Source organism: Martes martes (assembly GCF_963455335.1).
Source record: "Martes martes genome assembly, chromosome: 7".
Taxonomy (NCBI): Eukaryota; Metazoa; Chordata; class Mammalia; order Carnivora; family Mustelidae; genus Martes; species Martes martes.
In genome coordinates, this window is record NC_137894.1 from 59,806,760 (window position 1) to 59,831,243 (window position 24,484).

The 24,484-nt window shown below is 42.6% G+C and overlaps 1 protein-coding gene across 1 annotated transcript; it reads left to right on the plus strand.

Annotated features, from left to right (window-relative positions):
- Positions 1–2,943: 2,943 nt before the first annotated feature.
- RPUSD2 (RNA pseudouridine synthase domain containing 2) lies at positions 2,944–7,497 on the plus strand. The gene is made up of 3 exons (XM_080808840.1): positions 2,944–3,578; positions 5,234–5,530; positions 6,554–7,497. Exons 1-3 carry the CDS (start codon positions 2,952–2,954, stop codon positions 7,286–7,288), a joined length of 1,659 nt encoding a protein of 552 aa, XP_080664966.1. The 5' UTR covers positions 2,944–2,951; the 3' UTR covers positions 7,289–7,497.
- The last annotated feature ends 16,987 nt before the right edge of the window (positions 7,498–24,484 follow it).

Here is a 24,484-nt window from a genome sequence, read left to right on the forward strand (position 1 = left end):
GGAGCTCGGCCGGGTAAGGAAGTGAGGAACGGACTGAGAAAAAGAGGTAGGCGGGACTTGTCGCGGGGATACCGTGGAGTCACATGTCCTGGGCCCCCACCTTCTCTGAGACAGGTTCCACTAGCGTCTTACCTAAGCGTTCCTCGCCCGGAGACCGAGTCCTCGAGCTATCCTCTTCTCGGAGAGGGAAGCCCAGTTGCCCAGGTCTTTGAGTTTTCTTGGTTACCTGAGCAAATTCACCTCCTCGGCAATCGTCTGGGTTGGTGTTTTGTCTCTGAAAATTTCAGCCCTTTGCTACCCAAATTAGAGCACTCCGGCGGCTCGAATGGGGAGGGAGGAGACTACTTTCCTTAGTCTTACAGGAGACCCAGGTCCCATTAGCCAAGTTAGGCTTGCTTTTATTCGTTTGGTCAATAGACACCGAGCACCTCCTGTTCTGTTCTAAGACTTGTGTTAAGCGGTAATTCGAGACCGGTAAGAGTTTGTATGGGTCCCAGAGTCTTTACAGCTAAATGTAGGAAGGTGCACCATAGGGGTAGACAATTTTACAAATAACAGCAAAGAGTTATAGAAGATACGACAGAAGTGTGGCCAGTGTAAATAAAGGAGAGAATGGTAAGGGAGTATGTCAGATTTTTTAAAGAAGATGACTTTGGGGGTGCCTCGGTGGCTCTTGTCATTTAGGCGTATAACTTGATCTCAGCTCAGATCTTGATCTCAGGGTTGTGAGTTTGAGCCCTGCTTTGGGCTCCATGCTGGGGAAAAAAAAAAAGAAGAAGATGGAGATGTCTTTTTTATATCTTTCAGAGCTTAGCATTTCCCTAAGATGCAACCCTTCCTCCCCTACTCTCCACCCCCAGTTTCCAGGCCAGTTACTCTCTCCCAAAGAAACATGTGACCAAAGGCATTAGCCAACCATCAGTAGACATAACTTGACTGAGGCTATAGCCTTTAGATGTATCCAAAGCCAATCAGCGTAGTTATGGTAAGTAACTACCACCATGTAAAAGGGAACTCTGAGGAACTCTGCTGTTCATATTTATAACCATCCTTCACCATCCTTAGCATATGCAAACAGAAGGAAGTGGAAAGCAAGAAGATTAGAAAGCAAAGGAGCAAATAATAGGCAAGATTTTTTCAGGATTTATTCATAGGAAATAAGTAGGCAGTTGGGGGACAAGTCTATGAGTGAGAGATTCCCCAGAGTCCTCCAACTGCCACTGGAACTGGAGACATGAATCTGGCAGCATCTGATTCATAGAAAGGGTCACTGTCATAGGTTTACAGGTGTTTCATCAAGCTACTCTATGACCTTTAAACTCATGCCCTTTTCTCTGATAATCTGCTCACCAAACAAACTCTTGATTTCAAATGTAGCCTCTCAAATATCTTGAACAAGGATGAGGATGTCTTGGATGCATGGGTGGCACATTCAGTTAAGCATCTGCCTTTGGCTCAGGTCATGATCTCAGGGTCCTGGGATTGAGCCCCATGTCCAACTCTCTGCTCAGCAGGGAGTCTGCTTCTCCCCCCTCTCCCTCTATGTTCAAAGGCATTGGGGGATTTCCTGAGTCCCTTGGTGAGGTTTAGACACTGTTCCCGCTGTATATACATAGATACTGCAGCTGGCATTGCTGACTGACCACTGGACACAAGAATTTCCCCTACTGTTAGCTCTCCGAATCAGATGTTTCCAATGCTATCTTGTCACACACGGGCTCTACACTGTGCCTGCTTCCTCTACTGTGTGCCTCTGAACTAATGGCCCTGACTGATCAATGGAGCCCAGGTGATGAACGCCCAGGCTGTAAGGGAATCTGAGAAGTCCAGTTTCTGGTTTCCACATCTTATAATGTGGGAAATTCCTCACACAAAAGAAGAGTGTTAAGAAGATGCTGGATATCCCCCCAAAATGACAAATGTCTACTCTACGTGGTCTCTACCAGCGCTTCTCAAATGTTAATATACAGACATAAGATCTGAAGATATTGTTAAAATACAGATTCTCATTCAGTAGTTCAGGAGGAAAGAAGGAACAAGATTCTGCAGTTCTAGCAAGTTTCCAGGTGTTTCCCATGTTGCTAATCCAGAGACTGCATTTTGAGGAGCAAGGCTTTATACAATCCCACAAGGACTTCCTCTCTAGAACATTCCAATATCTCATTCCTTGTCTGTGCTTCAGACACATTAGGAAAAACATTCTTAAAAAAAAAAAAAAAAACCTTTATTGAAATAGAATTCACATTCCATACAATTCACCCTTTTGTCATGTAGCTGGTTCACAGAGGCCTGTCTTCTCTTGATTTGGCTGTTTCTGAACCTGTTCTCCAGCTCTCTTTATTTTATGAGGCACTAATACCCTTTCAGTAATTGCCTCTCTGATTAAGTTAACCAGAATTGGTTTTGTATTTTGCATTTAAGAATGCTGACAAATACTTCTGATCCACTTGCCCTTTTAACCCGACAGGAACGCGTGAAAGGCAAATGAGAGCTTTCTGATGGTTCTCAGGAAAGATATATGTGAAGACATTTCTTCTGGGCTGTGCATGTTTAGATACACATATAACAGCTTTATTGAGTTATAAGTCACTATAATATTCACCCTTTAAAGTATACAACACTGCCCTTCTTAGTATACTGAGTTCAGCAATCCTCATTCTGATTTGTTTTGAATAAAACTCCTTTCATTTTCCAGACCCAAGGGACTTTGGGCGTTATCTACATGGAGTCTACACTTTTGATGAGTCATTCTCACAGCATCCCCACTGAACTGACTCCTATATTCACTCTCACTGCTTCTCAACTGCAACTCAACACGTTCAACCACGCTCATTTAACTCTCTCCGTCACTCCCTCTCTTTTCAGTCCCCGCCTCGACACTGGGCCTCGCTGATTGGCTCGTACCCGGTGACGTCCTCACATCGCGACCCAGGACCTGGGGCCGGCTTGTCATGTGGCCGGGCGGCTGCCGGTGGCTCCCAGTTCTTCTACAAGGGTACCTCAACCTCGGGCGCCTCACCTCTGCCAGGACTTGGGGTAGTTGTTGGGGTCCGATGGCGGAAACATTCTCGACTGGGGCCGAGGCAGCGAGTGGCCTGAGGGCTCCGGTTCAACAAAACGGAGACGCAGGTGGCGACGCAGCGAGTGAGCTGACCTCCGGAAGTCCGAAGCCTGTGGGCGCGGGAGTGGAGCCGCCCCAGGTGGTCGGGAAGCAGACCCCATTGAGCGAGGAGCAGGCCCCGGTTGCCCCTTCGGGCCCAGGCAAGCGTAAGAAGCGACGGGACGCCACCAGGGAGCGCGTCGTGCCACCCCCGAAGAAGCGGCGGGCAGGGGTGAGCTTCAGCGATGAGCATTTTGCAGAGACCAGCTACTACTTCGAAGGCGGCCTGCGCAAAGTGCGGCCTTATTACTTTGACTTCCGGACCTACTGCAAGGGCCGCTGGGTGGGCCACAGCTTGCTGCATGTCTTCAGCACCGAATTCCGAGCCCAGCCCCTGGCCTACTATGAGGCCGCAGTCCGGGAGGGGCGCCTGCATCTCAACGAGGAGCGGGTACAGGACCTCAGCATTGTGCTCAAGGTGGAGTCCTGATGGCGCCGGCCGGAAGAGGGCGCGAAAAGGGGGCGGGGGTCTTTTCAGAGTTAATAGGGCATAGATACTGAAGTAAAATCGAGGTAATTCTGAGGCGTTTTCGCTTTAACTTGGAACACTCTTTTAGCCCACTGCTCGTATCCCATCTCTGCAAAAGTAGTCTGCTTCAAAACTCTGCTCATATATCCCCTGCATCCAGGCGGCTTCCTTGTTTCCGGGGAACAGAAGTTGAAATTCTTAAAGCTCGTTTTGTGCACTGTCTTGTGGCACTGGCACTGATCGTTATGTTGCGCTGTAGATCTCTGTACAAATAGTAATAATCGAGCCTGTCGTTTATGTCTTCTTACTGTGTGCTGGCACAGAGGTAAGCGTTTTAGTAATTAATATTAAATTCTAACGACAGCCGTGTGGGGTAGGTATTGCCATCTCATTTTACCTGTGAGGAAACAAAACTAAGGTAAACTTCAGAGAGGTTAAGTACCTGCCACAGTGTGACCGCCAAAGCCTGTGTTCTTGTAACTACTACTTATTTATCATAGATCCTGAGACGATGGAATTGGGGAATGTCAGGTAAAGAGACTAGAATTGTCTAGCCCAGTGCTTTGACCTTTTCACATTCCATCACAGCTAAGTGTTACCAGACACCCTGTCAGTAACACTTTGTTGTGAGGGGAGACAAGATGATTTCAGCATTTGGGGAATGAGTGGTTTGAATCCCCTCTCCCATCTCTGTTTTGAGAAGTACAGTCCTGGCCTAATCCTCACATTTTTCGATGAGGAAACTGAGGCCCAGAGAAGTTAAGTGACATGCAGTGAGCCTGTGGCAAATCCAAGTCTAGAGACCTGATGTTTGGACTTACAGCTTAGTGTTATTTGTTCAAAGTCACAATATATAAGTGATGATTTTATGGAGCCTTTTCCCCTCCATTTTAGAAAACTTTACCTTTTATTTTTTTAAGATATTCATTCATTCATTTTGAGAGAGAGAGCAGGGGAGCAGCAAAGGGAGAGGGAGAGAATCCTATGTAGACTCCCCTCCCAGCAGGGATCCCTAGGTGAGGCTTGATCCCACCACCCTGAGATCATGACCCCAACAGAAATCAAGAGCTAGACGCTCCACCAACTGAGTCAATCAGGCACCACAGAAAACTTTATCTTTTTTTTTTTTTAAGATTTTATTTTTTTATTTGACAGACAAGAGATTGCAAGGAGGCAGAGAGGCAGGCAGAGAGAGAGGAGGAAGCAGGCTCCCCGCTGAGCAGAGAGTCCCATACGGGGCTCGATCCCAGGACCCTGAGATCATGACCTGAGCCACCCAGGTGCCCCAGAAAACTTTGTCTTTTAAATGTAACTTTTTTTGTAGAGAAAATACAAATAAACAAAACCAAAAAAACATTCATAATCCCACCACCCAGAAATACCACCAAAACATTTTTGTGAATACCCTTCTAGTACTTTTCCAATACCTGCCCTCTGCCTGTATGTCTGTCTATATTTTTATACAATGAATATACTATGCACACTGTATTTTCTGCTGGAGGATGTACTGTGACCATTCTGTGTCAGGAAGGAACAGGAAGCTGTGTGAAGTTGATGACAGGTTGCCCAGCCCTGGTCTGATGAGTTGCCTGTGTCATTTGCAGGATAATGACTTCTTGAGGAACAGGGTGCACAGGCACGAGCCACCAGTCACGGCAGAGCCTGTCCGCCTGCTTGCTGAGAATGAGGATGTGGTGGTTGTAGACAAGCCTTCTTCCATTCCTGTCCACCCTTGTGGCCGCTTCCGACATAACACTGTCATCTTCATCCTGGGCAAGGAGCACCAACTCAAAGAGCTACACCCATTGCATCGGCTTGACCGCCTTACCTCGGGGGTCCTCATGTTTGCCAAGACAGTGGCTGTCTCAGAGAGGATTCATGAGCAGGTTCGGGACCGGCAGGTGAGCTGGGCTTTTGTCTCCTGCATGCCATTTCCTGGGCTCACGAATGCTCTATGTCAAGTGTGTCACTGAGTTCTGTTTAAGTGGGCCTTCATGTTATCTGGCCAAGCTTCCTATCCTCAGGAAGGTCAGCACTGAAAATACCAAAGACAGGTTATTATCTCTTCTGTTTCTGTTTTTGTTTTTTAAGATTTTATTTATTTATTTGACAGAAAGAAATCACAAGTAGGCAGAGAGAGGGGGAAACAGCCTCCTGCTGAGCAGAGAGCCCAACGTGGGGCTCGATCCCACATGACCTGAGCCGAAGGCAGAGGCTTAACCCACTGAGCCACTCAGGCGCCCCATCTCTTCTGTTTCAAAAGCTCTTTAGAGAGGCATGTATACAGCCTCTGTTGGTAGTTTGCTGTTTGGAAGTTTCAAAGTGCTGACCAGCTGACCAAGGTGTTTTTTATTTTGTTTGTTTATGCTGAAGGGTTTTTTTTTTTTAAGATTTTATTTATTTATTTGACAGACAGAGATCACAAGTAGGCAGAGAGGCAGGCAGAGGCTTAACCCACTGAGCCACCCAGGCGCCCCTATGCTGAAAGTTTTTAAGATTGTGGTGAGAACCTACTTGGTAGAAAGTTTCTGGATGAGGCTGAAGAAGCTTGGGTAGAAGAGTTAAATGGTAGTGGCTGTGGTCTTAAGACTTGTAATTCTGGATCTGATTGTGATACAGTTAGTGAGTGTTTACTATGTAGCAGGCTCAGTACAAAGTACATTAGAGTCTAAGTTACTGAATCCTTATAATAGTCCTGTGAGTTCAGTGAGTTCAATGCTTTTCTAGTTTTAATGTTTTCTGGACAAGTTAATGGGGTTCGAAGAGGCTAAGTATTATACCCAGAATCATGTAACTGGGAAATGGTGGATTGGGGTTTGCATCCTCTTCCATCTGACACTGATGCATTTCTCATCACTGTACTGGGTTTGAACTTCATGAATTTAGGCTTTGTGCTGACTTTCTCCCTCTTCCCTCCTATGTAGCTGGAGAAGGAGTACGTGTGCCGGGTGGAGGGGGAGTTCCCCGCTGAGGAAGTGACCTGCAAAGAGCCCATCTTGGTGGTATCTTACAAGGTAGGGGTGTGCCGCGTAGATGCTCGGGGCAAGCCCTGTGAGACAGTGTTTCAGAGACTGAGCTACAATGGCCACTCCAGTGTGGTGCGGTGCCGTCCCCTCACAGGCCGCACTCACCAGATCCGAGTCCACCTCCAGTTCCTGGGCCACCCCATCCTCAATGACCCCATCTACAACTCAGTTGCATGGGGCCCCTCTCGGGGTCGGGGTGGCCACATTCCCAAGACAGATGAGGAACTGCTTCGGGACCTTGTAGCAGAGCACCAGGCCAAACAGAGCCTGGATGTGCTAGATCTCTGTGAGGGCGATCTGTCCCCAGGACTCATAGACTCTACTGCTGCCTCCTCAGAGCTGGGCAAGGACCACCTAGAAGAGTTGACCGCATCTGCCCAGAAGATGGATGGAGCAGTTGAGGCAGCTCCTCGGGTTCTGGACACAACGGCCTTGGCACCAGAGAAGGCAGCTGAAACAGATGTTGTGAATCAAGAGATAGACCCTCTCTGTGCAGAGTGCCGGCTGGTGCGCCAGGACCCCTTGCCCCAGGACCTTGTGATGTTCCTGCATGCTCTGCGCTATAAAGGGCCAGGTTTTGAGTACTTTTCGCCGATGCCTGCCTGGGCACAGGCTGATTGGCAAGAAGACTGAGGGCTATGGCCAATGGGAGGATTGCTTCTTGAATTGGAAGAGGAATGGGCCATGGAGTAGGAGCTGACCTCATGGCCTGGTACTCAGGGTTTCTACAGGAGTGAGGTTGGGCTCTGAAAGGATCTCCTTATACTTGCTACCTCCTTCTTCTTTCCTCTCCCTCTAGCTAGAGTTAAGGAACTTGCTGGCTTGTAAATATATCCTTTTTTCTAACACCTTGTGTGTCGGGTTTTCTTACCTTTTTTTTTTTAATTGAGGTAAAATTCACATAATGTACAATTAACCATCTGAAGATACACAGTTTAGTGGCATTTAGTACATTCACAAGGTTGTGCAAGCATCACCTCACCTAGTTTTAAAACATTTCCATCACCCAAACCCATACCCATTAAACAGTCACTCCCCATATCCCCTTCCTCTTAGCTCTAGTGACCATTAATCTACTTTCTGTCTGTATGGATTTGCCTATTTTTTTTTTTTTAAGATTTTATTTATTTGACAGAGAGAGTGAGAGACAAGCAGGCAGAGCAGCAGAGGGAGAGGGAGAAGCAGGCTCCCCACTGAGCAGAGAGCCCGAAGCGGGGCTTGATCCCAGGACTTTGGGATCATGACCTGAGCCGAAGGCCGTCGATTAACCAACTGAGCCACCCAGGCACCCCTGGATTTGCCTATTTTGGACTTTTCATATAAATGGAATCATATAGTATGTGACCTTTTATGTCTGTCTTCTTTTGCTTAGCATAATGTTTTTAACGTCTGTCCAATTTATAGCACGTATCAGTACTTCATTCCTCCTTCTTTTTTTTTTTTGGTAAGATTTTTATTTATTAAGAGACTATGCACATGCATAAGAGAGCACAAGCAGTGGGAGAGGCAGAGGGAGAAGCAGACTCCCTGCTGAGCAGGGAGCCCTATGTGAGGCTCAACCCCAGGACCCTCAGCCTAACTGAGTCACCCAGGCTCCCCACTACTTCATTCCTTTTTATGGCAGAATAATACTCCATATGGGTATACCACATTTGTATATCCATCAGTTGATGGACGTTTGGGTTGTTTCCACCTTTTGACTATTGTGAGTAGTGCTGTTATGAACATTCATGTGTAAGTTTGTGTTTGAATAGGTGTTTTCAGTTCTTTGAGTATATACTAAGGAATGGAACTGCTGGATCATATGGTAATTCTATTTTTAATATTTTGAAGAATCACCAAACTGTTTTTCCACAGTGGCTGAGCCATTTTACATTCCCCCTGGCAATGCACAAGGATTTCAATTTCTCTATCCTCAGCGAGACTTGTTACTTTTCATTGTTTTTATTATAACCAGCCTAGTGGAAGTGAAGTGTTCTTGCATTGTGGTTTTGATTTGCATTTCCCTGTTCAGCATCATTGCATGTGCTTCCTGGCCATTTTTATATCTTTGGAGAAATGTCTTTTCAAGTCTTTTGCCCATTTTTAAATTGGGCTGTTTGTCTTTTGTTGTTGAGTTATAAGAGCTCTTCATATATTCTGGATATAAGACCCTTATCAGATAAATGATTTTCAAATATTTTCTCCCATTTTGTAAGTTGCCTATGCATTTTGTTGATAGTGTCCTTTGATTCAGAAGTTTTAATTTCTTTTTTTAAATTGCAGTAAGAACACTTTTTTTTTTTTAAGATTTTGTTTATTTATTTGACAGAGATCACAAGTAGGTAGAGAGGCAGGCAGAGAGAGAGAGAGAGAGAGAGAGAGGTGGGGAAGCAGGCTCCCTGCTGAGCAGAGAGCCCGATGTGAGGCTGGATCCCAGAACCCTGGGATCATGACCTGAGCCGAAGGCAGAGGCTTTAACCCACTGAGCCACCCAGTCACCCGTGCGGTAAGAACACTTAACATGAGATCTACCCCTTAACAAATTTCTGTGTGTACAGTACTGTGTAGTTAACTATAGGCACGATGTTTTACAGCAGATCTCTAGAACTTAATCATCTCACGTAACTAAAACTTTATACCCATTGAATAACAGTTTCCTATTTCCCCCTACCCCCAACTCTCTTCTTCTATGTATTTGACTATTTTAGATACCTGAGAAAAAAAATTGTTTTCCTTTACTTACTATTCACAGAATACTCTGTACTTCAAACATGTGGAGAGTTTCCCCGAACCACGCAATTCTCCCAACACCGCTGGGTGCCTACAATTTAACTAAATTCTGACGCTATCTACCTGGAGATAACATCAGATCCCACAGGTTAAGGGCCCAGTCCCACAAGACTGTTCCACGTCAGATGCCAGTTGCAGACCCAGGCTGTCACCTGTGCTTCTGACCAACTAGAAATCAGAGGTTCCAACAACGCCCCTCCTTGGGTTCAGTTATTTACTAGAATGGCTCACAGAACTTAGGAACAGTTTACTTGCTAGATTATTGGTTTATTACAAAGAATATTGAAGGGATGGGGTGCCTGGATGGCTGAGTTGGTTAAGTGTCTGCCTTTGGCTCAGGTGGTCCTAGGATTGAGCCCCGCATGAGGCACCCACTTGGGGAACCTGCCTCTCCCTCTCCCTCTCTCTCTCAAATGGATAAATAAAATATTTTTTAAAAAGAAAAGAATATTAAGGAATATGACTGAACTGCCAGATGAGGAGACACACAGGGCAAAGTCTTAAAGGGTCCTGAGCATAGAACCCTCTGACCCTGAAGTGTTGGGGGTGTGCGATCCCCTGGCATGTGAACGCCTTCTTGTTCACCAACCCAGAAGCTCTTCGAACTTCGAAAGTCAGTTAGGATTTTTATGGGTGGTTTGTTACTTAGGAATGATTGATTAAATCATTGGTCACTGGTTATTAAGTTAATCTCCAATTTCCTACCCACAAGCCCCCCAAGTTGGTAAGTGGGCTGAAAGTTCCAACCCTCTTATCAACAGAGTTGGTTCCCCTGGTCAATCAACCCCCATCCTTAAGTGCTTTTCAAAAGTCACCGCATTAATAAACTCAACTGTGGTTGAAAGGGATGTGTTATAAGTAACAAAAAATACCTTGATCATTCCTGTCACTTAGGAAATCCCTAGGGTCTTAGGAGCTCTGCCAGGAACGTCAATGAAGACCAAATACATATTATAAATCACAGTATCACGACACTACAAGTGGAATCATACAGTATTTGTCTTTTTGTGATTGGCTCATTTCACTTAGCTTAACGTCCTCAAGGTTCATCCATGTTGTAGCTTGTGATGGGATCTCTTCCATTTAAAGGTTGAATAACATACCACGTTTTGTTTATCTATTCATCTGCTTTTGGACACTTGGGTTGCTTTCACCTCTTAGCTATCATGAATAGTGCTGCTATGAACATAGGAGTGCAAATATCTTTTTAAGACTCTGCATTCAATTCTTTTGGGTATATAGCCAGAAATAGGATTGCTAGATCATATGGTATTTCCATTTTTATTTTTTTAAAAGATTTATTTAGTTAGTTATTTGAGAGAGACACATGCACATGAGCAGGGAATGGCCAGAGGGAGAGAGAGAAGCAGGCTCTCCACTGAGCAGGGAGCCCGAGGCGGGTCAGGATTCCAGGACCCTGGGATTATGACCTGAGCCAAAGGCAGACACCCTGCTATTTTTAATTTTTTTAAACATTTATCTACTTCTCTGAGAGAAAGCAAGGGAGTGTATGAGCAGGGGGAGGGGCAGAAGGAGAGAGAAGCAGACTCCCTGCTGAGCACAGAGCCCAACATGGGGCTCAATCCCAGACCCTGAGATCATGACCTGAGCTGAAACCAAGAGTTAGACACTCAACCGACTGAGCCAATGAGGCACCCCTCTATTTTTAATTTTTTGAGGAAACACCATTTTACAATCCTGTTAATAATGTAAAAGTGTGAGGGGAACCTGGGTGGCTCAGTCGTTAAGCATTTGCCTTCGGCTCAGGTCATGATCCCGGGGTGCTGGGATGGAGCCCCACATTGGGCTCTTTGCTCAGCGGGGAGCCTGCTTTCCCTCTCTCGCTGTGTCTCTCTCTGTCAAATAAATAAAATCTTAAAAAAGAAAATAATGCAAAGGTGTTCCAGTTTCTCCACATCCTTGCTAACACTTGTAATTGTTTGTTTTTTGTTTTCTTTTTATAAGTATGAGGTATTATTTCATTGTAGTTTTGGTTTGCATTTCCCTGATGATTAATGACATTGAAAATGTTTTTCATTTTCTTGTTGGCCTTTGTATGTCATTTAGACAACTGTCTGTTCAAGTCCTTTATGCATTTTTCAATCAGGTTTGATTTTTTTGTTGAACTGTAGTTCTTTACATATTCTGGATGTTAACCCCTTATCAGATAAATGATTTGCAAATATTTTCTCCCATTCCATAGGTTGCCTTTTCTATAGATTCTGTCATTTGATCCACCAAAGTTTCTAAGTTTGATTTGGTCTCTTTGTCTCTTTACACTTTTGTTGCCTATGAGGCTGATAGGGATGTGATAGGGATCACAATGAATCTATAAATTATTTTTGGTATTACCATCTTAATATTATTAAGTCTTCCAATCCATGAAAATGGGATGTCTTTCCATTTTTTTGGAACTTTAATTTCTTCCAGCAATGTTTTGTCATTTCTAGTGTACAAGTCTTATACCTCTTTGGTTAAATTTATTCCCATATATCTTATTCTTTTTTATACTATTTAAAATGCCCCCAAAATAATAAAATAGTTTCTTAATTTCATATTTGGATTGTTCATTGATAGTGTATAGAATTCCTGATTTTTGTGTTGATTTTTTAATTCTACAACTTTGCTGAATTTATTAGCTTAATAATTTTTGTGTGTGTGGATTCTTAAAATGTATGTGGGTGTGTGTATTTTTTTTTTCATGTCATCTGAGACTAGAGATGATTTTACTTCTTTCTTTTCCAATTGGATGCCTTTTATTTCTTTTTCTGTCCAGTTGCTCTGGATATCTCATTGTGATTCCACTATAATGTTGAGTAGAAGTAGCAGAGTGAAAGTGGGCATCTTTGTCTTGTTCATGGTTTAGGGAGAAAGTTTTCAGTCTTTCACAATTGTATGATCTTAGCCGTGGGCTTTTCATAACTTCCCTTTACCATATTGAGGATGTTCTTACTGCTTGTTTCTTGCCGTGCATTTCTGCCTGGTCTACCTTTTGACTTCTGCTCAGGTGGAAGCTTTCTCCTTTCAGTTCCTTTTGTTACATATCTGTCATGTATTTCCTGTTTCTTCGGAGTACCCATAAAGAGAACCATGACTTTTTGTTTTCAGGCTTCTTTAGGGTGAATGAGAGAGACTCATTAACACCTAATCTGTAGACTTTGATGAGCACACAGTAAGCAGTGGTGGTGTGGGTGGGGAAAACCAATTGAATATATATTCTTTTAGTGGTCCATAGTGGTTGTTGGCCCCCTATTACATGTCAAACATTATTTAATGCTGGGATACAAAAATAATAACTAGGCCCTGCCACATTAGAGCACACATGATGAAATGTGCAAAACAGAAAGGGAAACAGTAGAAATATGCCATAATTCTGTCTGGAAGTACTAGCACAGGTTTCCCAGAGGAAGAGGCATTTAAGAGTGAGTTAGAATTGGCACCTGGGTGGCTCAGATGGTTGGGCGTCTGCTTTCGGCTCAGGCCATGATCCTGGGGTCCTGGGATCAAGTCCCATGTCAGGCTCCCTGGTCATTGGGGAGCATGCTTCTCCCTCTGACTGACTGACTCTCTCTCTCTCTCTCTCTCTCTCTCCCTCCCCCGCTCTCTCTGTATCTCATGAATAAATAAATAAATATTTAAAAAAAGAGAAAAAAAGAATTGGCCCAGTAGAGACATAAGAGAAGAATTATAGGTAGAGGGGCAATGTGAGAGAAGGCAGGCAAATTCCAGAGGTAGAGAAATAGAACAGGCGACATCCAAGGAGAAAGCCTTTGAGGACATTTGTGTATGGCTCCTTGTCACTGAGTACTGAAGTCTTTGCATGGTTTGTATATTAGCAAAGGACTCCAAACAACAAGGGATGGGAACAACCTGGGGGAGACAAGATTTTCATGGATATGAGTTTCTGCTCAGCTTTGTGAAAACCCTATCTCCAATGATCCGAGCCAATTCCTCTTATCATTGAGACCCTCCTCAACTCAGGAGCTCTTGTTTCGCAGAACAGGCAAGAATCAGATGCCTGGTAAAATTCATTCAGCAGACATTTCGGTACCAACTGTGTGCTGGATTTATACTGGGCTCTTTGTATATAATGGTGAATAAGTGAATAAGATAGATGTGGTCCCTGCTCTTAGGGAGTATTTAGTCTGCAGTGTAGAGCCCACTGTGGGGAAGACAAGTAAACAGTTAATATACAGTGAGTAAATGTTCTCTGTGGTGGGAGGACGAAGGAGGCAGAGGCTCACTCCATACCTTCTCTTTTGCCTTCTGGGGTTCTGAAAGTAGGATTTTCCATCTCAGCTCTTTAGTTCTGTATTCTTTCTCTAGTCCTGTTTATCTTATTCTCATTTTTTTAAATCAGCCTCAAAGGTTTTTGATGTAAGGACACATGGATGGGCTTGAGAGGGTCCCTGGATCTCTTCAAATGGTATGCAAAATTTTGTGTATGTGTATATTTTTCATATATTTCAACAGATCCTTCAAATCTTCATTGTCTAATACTAGCCACATGTGCTATTTAAATTTACCTTAATTAAATAAAATGTAATATGCAGTTATCACATTGAACTAGCCACATATCCAATATTCAAAGCTATTTGGTCTAGTGGCTACCATATTAGACAGCACAGATAGAGAATGTTTCCATCATTGCACGAGGCTCTCTTAAACAGCATTGCTTCAACAAGCCTTTATAATAAACAAGAGTTCCTGAATCCAATGATTCAGCTAATCTGCAGACATTTAAGAAACAAAGGTTGTGTGTGTATGTCTGTGCACATACATGTGTTCTTCCATCTCGCACATACTAGTCAAGTAATTGGTATCTGCATCAAATGCTGGACTAGGTGCTAGAATATTCACATAGAACTTTTGAAAAACGTATTGCCCTAAGGAAGCTCGGGCTGAATCCAGTTGATCTCTTCTATAGCTTTTTCCCTTGTAAAATGGTATCCTTTTTAGAAATTTAATTCTTTTTTTTAAACATACAATGTATTATTAGCCCCAGGGGTACAGGTCTGTGAACTGTCAGGCTTACACACTTCACAGCACTCACCATGCCACATACCCTCCCCAGTGTCCATAACCCAACCACCCTCTCCCTAACCCCCTCCCCCCAGCAACCCTCAGTTTGCTTTGTGATATTAAGAGTCTCTTATAGTTCATCTCCCTCCTGATCCCATCTTGTTTCATTTTTTCCTTCCCTACCCCCAAGTCCCCCACTCTGCCTCTCAGATTCCTCATATCAGGGAGATCATATGATAATTGTCTTTCTCTGATTGACTTATTTTGCTCAGCATAATACCCTCCAGTTCCATCCACGTCGTTGCAAATGGCAAGATTTCATTTCTTTTGATGGCTGCATAGTATTCCATGGTATATATATACCACCTCTTCTTTATCCATTCATCTGTTGATGGACATCTAGGTTCTTTCCATCGTTTGGCTATTGTGGACATTGCTGCTATAAACATTCAGGTGCACGTGCCCCATCAGATCACTACATTTGTATCTTTAGGGTAAATACCCAGTAGTGCAATTGCTGGGTCATAGGGTAGCTCTATTTTCAACTTTTTGAGGAACCTCCATGCTGTTTTCCAGAGTGGCTGCACCAGCTTGCATTCCCACTAACAGTATAGGAGGGTTCCCCTTTCTCTGCATCTCACCAGCATCTGTCATTTCCTGACTTGTTTATTTTAGCCATTCTGACTGGTGTGAGGTGGTATCTCATTGTGGTTTTGATTTGTATTTCCCTGATGCCGAGTGATGTGGAGCACTTTTTCATGTGTCTGTTGGCCATCCGGATGTCTTCTTTGCGGAAATGTCTGTTCATGTCTTCTGCCCATTTCTTGATTGGATTATTTGTTCTTTGGGTGTTGAGTTTGATAAGTTCTTTATAGATTTTGGATACTAGCTCTTTTTTTTTTTTTTAAAGATTTTGTTTATTTATTTGACAGGCAGAGATCACAAGTAGGCAGAGAGGCAGGCAGAGAGATAGGAGGAAGCAAGCTCCCCACAGAGCAGAGAGCCCGATGCGGGGCTCGATCCCAGGACTCTGAGATCATGACCTGAGCTGAAGGCAGAGGCTTTAACCCACTGAGCCACCCAGACGCCCCTGGATACTAGCTCTTTATCTGATATGTCATTTGCAAATATCTTCTCCCATTCTGTCAACAAATCTTTTGGTTTTGTTGACTGTTTCCTTTGCTGTGCAAAAGCTTTTGGTCTTGATAAAGTCCCAATAGTTCATTTTTGCCCTTGCTTCCCTTGCCTTTGGCGATGTTTCTAGGAAGAAGTTGCCATGGCTGAGGTCGAAGAGGTTGCTGCCTGTGTTCTCCTCAAGGATTTTGATGGATTCCTTTCTCACATTGAGGTCTTTCATCCATTTTGAGTCTATTTTTGTATGTGGTGTAAGGATATGATCCAGTTTCATTTTCCTGCATGGCTGTCCAATTTTCCCAACACCATTTGTTGAGACTGTCTTTTTTCCTTTGGACATTCTTTCCTGCTTTGTCAAAGATTAGTTGACCATTGAGTTGAGGGTCTATAGAAATTTAATTTTTATTATAGCCCTCCTCTCCTTACTCCTACTCAGGAGGTAACCACTATTAATAATTAAGTGGTCTTCTTCCTGACTGTTTTCTATTCATAGATGCATAAATGTTTATGTATTTTTTTTAAATAAAAATGGGATCGGGGGTGCCTGGGTGACTCAGTGGGTTAAAACCTCTGCCTTCGGCTCAGGTCATGATCCCAGGGTCCTGGGATCAAGCCATGCATCAGGCTCTCTGCTCAGCAGGGAGCCTGCTTCCCTTCCTCTCTCTCTCTGCCTGCCTCTCTGACTACTTGTGATCTCTGTCTGTCAAATAAATAAATAAAAGCTTAAAACAAAAAGGGATCATGCCATAAAATTGTTCTGCAACATGCTTTTCTGTACAACACTTTTTTTTTTTTTTTTAAGATTTTACTTATTTGCAACAGACAGAGCACAAGCAGGGGAAGCTGCAGGCAGATGGAGAAATAGGCTCCTCACTGAGCAAGGAGCCCGATGCAGGATTCAATCCCATGACGCTGAGATCATGACCTGAGCCAAAGGCAGATGCTTAATTGACTGAACCACCCAGGTAGGTATTCTTGTAGGATTTTTTTTTTTTTTAACAACTTCATTGTGTCACATTGTGTGACTGCACTATAATTTAATCCATACCCTATTGGTGGAATTTTAGGTGTTTGCAGTTTTTCATTACTACAAACTGTAGTGAACACCCTTAAATCTGTTTGCACCTGTACCAGTGTTTCTATAGAACAGATTTTTAGTGTAATTATGAGGTTGATAGCTTTAAACATTTATTGATAGGTAATACCACACTGCCCTCCAAAAAGATTACACCAATTTAAATTCCTTCCAGTAAGTAGTGTGAGAGGCGGAAGCAGGTGAATGTAGTGACTAAAACAGCTGGTCAGGCAGCTGCAGTTTCAAGGTTGACTTTAGTTCCATCTGTGGATTGGAACCATGGGTTTCCTGGAATGTCTGCATCTCTCAGTGGATGACCTAGATTTGCTTGGCTCAGTCTTCTCCCAAAGAGAAAATGGGCTTATTTCACAGTCTCTTTGGTCCTGGGATCACTGGTACTCAGGACCGAGGAACCTGGCTGGTTTAGTCAGAGAAGCATGCAACTCTTGTTCTTTGGATCACTGGTACTCAGGACTCAGGACTTTGGTCTTTGGATCACTGGTACTCAGGATTGAGGACAAAGGATGATTAAAAACCAAAGATGGAAGCAGAACAGCCTAAGAAATATGACCAGGTTTTAAATGGATAAGTTTACTATAGTAAGAGGGATCATCACCAACACACCCATTCTGCTTAGAACACTTGCTTTGTACATGGTAAACAATATTGTCTATGATTATGAATATTGTTTTCTTCCCCTCCAAGTCCTCTGTGTACTTTCTCCTTTTGCTTTCATTTGAAGCTTGTCCAAATTTTCAAAACTGCAGCATTTTTTTAAAAGACTTTATTTATTTATTTGACAGAGAGAGATCACAAGTAGGCAGAGAGGCAGGCAGAGAGAGGGGTAAGCAGGCTCCCCACTGAGCAGAGAGCCCAATGCAGGACTCGATCCCAGGATCCTGAGATCATGACCTGAGCTGAAAGCAGAGGCCCAACCCACTGAGCCACCAGGCGCCCTGTAAAAACTGCAACATTTTTTATCAGCCATTAACCACATCAAACTGTTGAGGATTGCCTCTTAAAGTTGAACATACATGTAATCAATGATTCCACTCTATCCAATTAATGGTAGCTAGTAGACAACTAGAGAAATACTTGTATACGTACCCCCGGAGACACGTAGGGGAACATCTACAGTAGCATTTTTGTGATAGCAAAAAACAAGAAACAACCAAAATATCCATCCATAACAGAATGGATATCCAACTGTATATTCAGACAACTGTATTTTAAGCAGCAGTGAAAATGAATGAATTATATAGATAAAATAGTGTTGAATGAAAGAAATCACAGATGAATAAGTATAATATGATTCCATTTATATAAGATTCAAAAACAGATAAGACTAAACATTTTTAGGGATATATACATGTATATTTGGTTAAGAAAAGCAAGAGGACAGGGGTGCCTGGCTGGGTTAGTTGGAGGAACGTGCAATGCTTGATCTTGGGGTCATGAGTTCCGGCCCCACATGGGGTGCAGAGAGTACTTAAATAAATAAAAAACTTTAAAATAAAAAAAGATTAACACCAAATTCAGTAGTTACCTCTGTTGGGAGGATAGCAGCAGGGAGGGGCACATGGGAAGCTTCAAAGCTACCATCAATGTTCTATTTCTTAAGCTGGGTCATGTTTACATTGCATTGGTTTTATTAGTGTTCCTTTAAATTATACACATGTTATATTACATATATATGTATTGTATCATTGTATAATATCTTTCAAGATAAAAATTTTAAATAAAAACTGTTAGAAGACTTCTCTCCCTTTGTTTAGCCTTTGGTAATCTCTGAAATAGTGACTCTCCTCTTTTAGTCACCCACCATATAACTCCTAAGGTCTATCTGACCTCTGTGTAGCTGGTGGTACCACTCTTAAGTGCTTAGGCCACAGATCACTTTCACCAGGGATAGAGAGCACCATACCATTTGTCTGGTATTTGGGGGAATATAATGATAAGCAATATATAATAATTTCTGAAAGTGGCCACTTTAATATACCTTAGCAGATCTAAACACTGATCTTTATCATAAAAAAAAAACAGGGATCTAAAAGCAGTTTATGGCTTTGGTGTTCTAGATCTGGCATGCTTTCAGACATAGAGAGCTCTGTGCCTTGCATTTCCTAACACTTTATCATGGCATCCAGACATAGATTTTTTTTTTTAAGATTTTATTTATTTATTTGAGAGTGAGAGAGAGAGAAACAACATGAGCTGGAGAGGGAGAGAAAGGATCTCAAGCAGACTCCATGCTGAGCATGGAGCTGGACACAGGGCTCAATGTGGGGCTTGACCCCAGGACTCTGAGATCATGACCTGAGCCAAAACCAAGAGTTGGATGCTTAACCGACTGAGCCACCCAGGCACCCCTAGACAGATTTTTTTAAATACTTAAGTAATTCAAGTAAATAATAAATGACACTTTTTTTGGGTTCTTTTTCCCATAAACTTTATTACATTGTAACTGTTGAAGGTAATTTAAGAATTATAAAAGAGTAGCTTTTTATCTTATCCTAAATGCTCAATTTCCCAGAATCAAAATTGAGGCAAAATTGTGAGGATTAACCTACAGCAAACTACCAGAATCTAGCAAAATGTCATGGAACAGATTCACCCTGTTGACACCTTAACCTCAGATTTCTAGTCTACAGAACTGCGTGACAATTCTGTAATTTAGCCCATGATGCTAGAATAAAGGCTGCCTCTGTTACTTGCTAGGTTATACCAAATGATTGCTGGCAGTCATCAAAAGGAGAGTTTATTGGCAGTGATCTTTTCAATGAGTATACAGAAACCATTGTCCAGGACCTATTTCAACTTTTCTTTTTTAAAAGATTTTTATCTTTAAGTAATCTCTACACACAAACTGGTGTTCAAACCCACAACCCGAGGATAAGAGTCACATGTTTCATTAACTGAGCCCAGGTGCCCCTCAAGCTTTATTAAAGTTTTATTTATTTATTTATTTATTTATTTGAGAGAGAGAGAGAGAACACTGGATAGGAGGGCAGAGGGAGAGCAAGAATCTCAAGCTGACTCCCTGGTGAGTGCAGAGCCAATGTGGAGCTTGATCTCAACGACCCTGAGATCATGACCTAAGCCAATCTAGAGTCGGATGCTCAACCGAGGCATCTAGGCACTCTACCCCTCAACTTTTTAAAAGCTAGGAAAAAAATTTTTTTTCACATGTCAAGTTCTGTGTCATTCAAGAATTTAAAAATCAGAATTCTAAATCCATAGCTAAATTAGTTATCAACAGATAGTTGATAATTGAGATGACTGGGTCTCTCGTAATAGTCCATTTTAGTCATTCATATGCTGTCATAATTCAGAACAAATGCAGCCTTTGTTTGTCCATCAGTAACACTTCTAATTATTTACTAAAAGAATCAGTAAACATAAATCAAAACATTTAGATAAGAATTTCAAGAAAGTCAAAATCTTTCAGAAATCTAGAGGAAGAAAAAGTTCTCAGAGTCTATGACCCAAAGAGAAATATAAAATGCTTACTGCCCTATAGTATCACAATTTAAAAAAGCAATTACTTCTGTTTCTAATTCCATGGAATCATTGGTCACATCCTCAGGTCTTGCCTTCATCCATTGATTTCACCTTTTTGGAGTTGGATTTGATCCAGTTTTACTACTTTCTGGAAGATTTCAAATGGAAATTTTAGAATTTAGAAATCTGGGGCATCGCTCCTCCTCAGTGTGATGAGAAGTTAAGGTGTAACTGGTTGTTTGCTAACTATCCAGAACTACTTCAGCAGAAGACACAAGGCGAGGGGATACAGTAGGTGTTACTCTCCAGTTCCCTTAATCTATTGTCATTTATTCATGTTGTCTTTCAGTTACTATAAACTGGATTTCAGTTTTTCCTCTATTGATCTTTTTTTTTTTTTAAGATTTTATTTATATATCAGAGAGACAAAGAGCACAAGCAGGGGGAACAGTAAGCAGGGGAAGAAGCAGGCTCCCTGCTGAGCGAGGATCCTGATGAGGGATTTGATCCTGCGACCCTGGGATCATGACCTGAGTCAAAGGCAGACACTTAACTGAGTGACTCACCCAGGTGTCCCTGTTCTATAGGTTTTTTTTTTTTTCTTTTAAGATTTTATTTATCTGAGACAGAAAGAGATAGTGAGAGAGAGCAGGAGAGGGGCGCAGAGGGAGAAGCAGGCTCCCCAGTGAGCAGGGAGCCCGATGTGGGGCTCAATCCCAGGACCCTGGGATCATGACCTGAGCTGAAGACAGACGCTTAACCAACTGAGCCACCCAGGCACCCCTCTACAGATCTTTAATATGAAAACATTTCATTTTCAACTAAGTAGGCATCCCAGAGGCTGTTACAGCAAAGGGCATGCTTTCATGTGATAGCATGCAGCTCAGAATGATATGAGCAAAGAAAAATGTTTTTAGTTGGTGTCTCAAGCACAAAGAATACCTGGATTCACCCTTGAACTTCTTCAGGCCTTGTCATGACTGTCTTCCCAGAAATGGTTTTCCAGTGAGACCATACTTCCTAAAGGTAGGAACAGACTGAACTCACTTCTGTCATTGCCTGCTCTCTAAACCAAGCTTTGCAGCACAAGGTCTGGGTTTTTCTTGCAGGAATTAAGAAACAAACTGGAGGCGCACCAAAATAAAACAAAAAACCCCAAAAGAAAACCAAATTCTTTGGATTTCAATTCTTCCTTCAAAGCTATGTCCTAGAAGGGCTGCTGACCATCATTGGTCAGCAACACTCAACAGTTCTTCCCAGAGCACCTCATTCTCTGAACACAGTGGGTCTTCCTGAAGCTGGACTTGGAGAATGAAGGCCCACTCCCTGGCCCTGAAGAAGTAAATAAGCGGGAATACCTTGGTAGCACCTTTGATTATGTCATGATTTTTCTCTCGTGGTCTTCCAGAGGGTGAGAAACCCTGCAGTAGTTCAGGATAGACCTTGTGAAGAAGAACCCTGGTGTTGATGGAGAATGGTTTCCCTGATCCAAGGTTTGTTGACAAATTTAGAGGAGTAATAGAGATCTTTCCAAAGGTAGCAGGCATTTCTCTAAAAGTACCTTGTCCAAGTCTTGTAGTTGCAGCTGCGCCAGTAGGTGGCGCCTCTAACTTTTTTACTGCCTTAGTACAAATGTATCTTTCCGTTATTAATCCAAGGTCCCCCTCAGCCCACCATGGGCTTTTAAATAATCTGGCAGGTCATTGATTCTTTTGATTCCCTTAGAAAAAGTTAAAAGTAAGCACAATTCTTACAGGTGAAGAGATTATAGAAATGTAAAACACTGAACTGTCATAGCAAATATCACTGCAATTTCATATGGAAGAAACCACAAATGAACTAAGCATGAAAACAGGTGAAGAACTGAAGAACAGAAAAGTGAACTTCCACTCGCAAGTTTTTTTTTTTCCTCTAGACACTTCCAGTGCTTTGTATTTTCAGAATTTCTACAGCTGAAGATGTTCCTTTGAGAAAGTAATCCACTCACTTTTTATTTGTACAGACTGGACACATTGATAGATCTTATCAGTTTTCCATAGGAAGCCGTAGCTGCAGGAAGCAGACAAAACTCAGAGAAATGATGCAGTCTTGCCAGTCTTTAGAGAGGTTGCAGTCCTAATAGTCCATTTAAATACTGTCTGGCAAATGCTGGGGTAGTAACCAGGAGGTAGGAGGAGAGCAGCCCAGGAGTATCCAGAAGGACTGCAAAGGCCCAGAGTAAGAGAGAGTACATGGGCTAATTGCAGAGACTCTAACATGGAGCTGTGGGTTGCAGGGCAAAGGGAGACTTGTTGATGGGGATGATGTCTAAGCCAAGATCTGAAGGAGAAGCAGGAGCCGGGCAGGCAGTGGTGAATGGGAAGGAGGTGCAGGGGAGCAGAAACATGTTCCAGGGAGAGGAGTAGGAATAGCATAGGTCTTAGGTGTAGAGAGCTAAGCCTAGTTTTGAACAAGTGAATATTGGTATGTTCAGGGCACTTTAGAAAAGTGTCAGAGGTTCTTAACTTTTTTTGTGACATAGACCTCTTTCTTGGGCAGTCTGGTGAAGTCATTTGGTTCCTTCTCAGAATGCTGTTTTTAAATACATAAAATTAAGTTTGTTGGAATACAAAGGAAACAATTATGTTGGAATACAGTTACTGAAATATTTTTAAAATCTGTGATATAATAATATAATACTGTATGTACTTAGGAATGCATAACTCTACAAGATCTAATGGCAGGTCTAATAACTATTATTTTGAAGTAGTGATGAGCAGGTAATGGAATATAAATGTATCTGTGATTTCTCTTGGTAACAAAATTACAGGTAAGGTTAATATTACTATAGTTCATTGCTTACCTTTATTGAAGGCAGTGCTTTCAATGATAGATTAGTGAAAATAAAGATGCACTTTTTCCTCCAACTGAATAACCAATTGAATATCCATGGATTCCTTATGAGTGTGTGGAACTGGGATAGTAATGCTTCCTAATAGCAGGGTGGCAAATGGATTGGAGAGCAAGGCTGAAGACAGGTGTTGGAGCAACCCAAAGCCCTCAACACAGAGATGCATCAATATCCCTAAGGGATTTGGATTTAAGTGAGGGATGAACCAGTGGCACCAGTGGAGCAGGGGCTTTTGCCTTTTCTCAGGGCTTCAAAGCTTGCAGAAACACCAGCCAGGTGCCAGGTTCTATGGCACTCTGCAGTGTGCACAGCCTGGTGGGAGAGAGGACATGTAAATCATTTCTGCAAGGGATTAATGAGCACTAAATGCTAATCTCCAGCACCATACTGGATGGTGGTTAAGACCCAGCAGAGCTCGACAGACTTGGATTACACTGCCCTTTCTTACACAGTTATAGAAACTGTATAACCTAGGACAAGTTTATCTTTCAGTGTCCTCATCTGTAAAAAGGAGTAATAAAAATGTCTATCATGATCATAGGGTTATGAGTTAAAGTGATGCATTTCATTGTGGTGCTGTAGATAATAAATACTGGATAAATAAAGGTTAAGTACGAGTTGAATGAATCTGCCTGATTACCTTTGAAGAGGGGAACCCTCTATTCTATTTCTGTCCCCTGTGCCTCCCTCTCTGTTTAACTAAAAGAACAGGCTTAACACTTTCTTCCGTGGTTAAGGTAGCCATGTTTCAGGTTCTCAGTCTCTGGCTTCTAGATACTGCTGAGTTTCTGCATGTCGTCAACATCTTTTTAATGTTTCCCAGTGTATACTTTTCTTGAGCACATGCAGCCTGCTGGGGACTGGAAGGGAATCTTGTACACTGTTTTATAGTAGCTTTTGCAGTGAAAACCTTGTATGTCATAACAAGGACAGGTATTAAAAACCACGGGGTAAGGGTTTATGATAACTCAAGTTCCTCACTCAGAAGCTAGGTTAATTAACATGGAATTCTAAGCACTGTTGTTTACTTCACATAAAAAGATACTAAATCAACCACACACGTCTCCTGGGATGTTTCTTTCCCTCGTGTTTATCTGCGACGTTAGAAAGCTCCAAAAGCTGCCTTCCAAACACCTTAAACCAGATATTGACCCCGCCAGAGTAAGTCCACTAGTAAACCGTAACTGGAATAATCAAGTATTTTCACTCGCGAATAAATTTACGTCCGTTTGAGGCAAAAAGGCACATCCGACGAGGATGGGATTCGAACCCACGCGTGCAGAGCACAATGGATTAGCAGTCCATCGCCTTAACCACTCGGCCACCTCGTCCCAGAGACTTAGTGCTTCCTGGTAGCTATAGGGAGTAAGACTAGGGGGATGTGACGCAATGTTATGGAGGCCGCCATTTTGTACGGAAACAAAGATCTGATAAT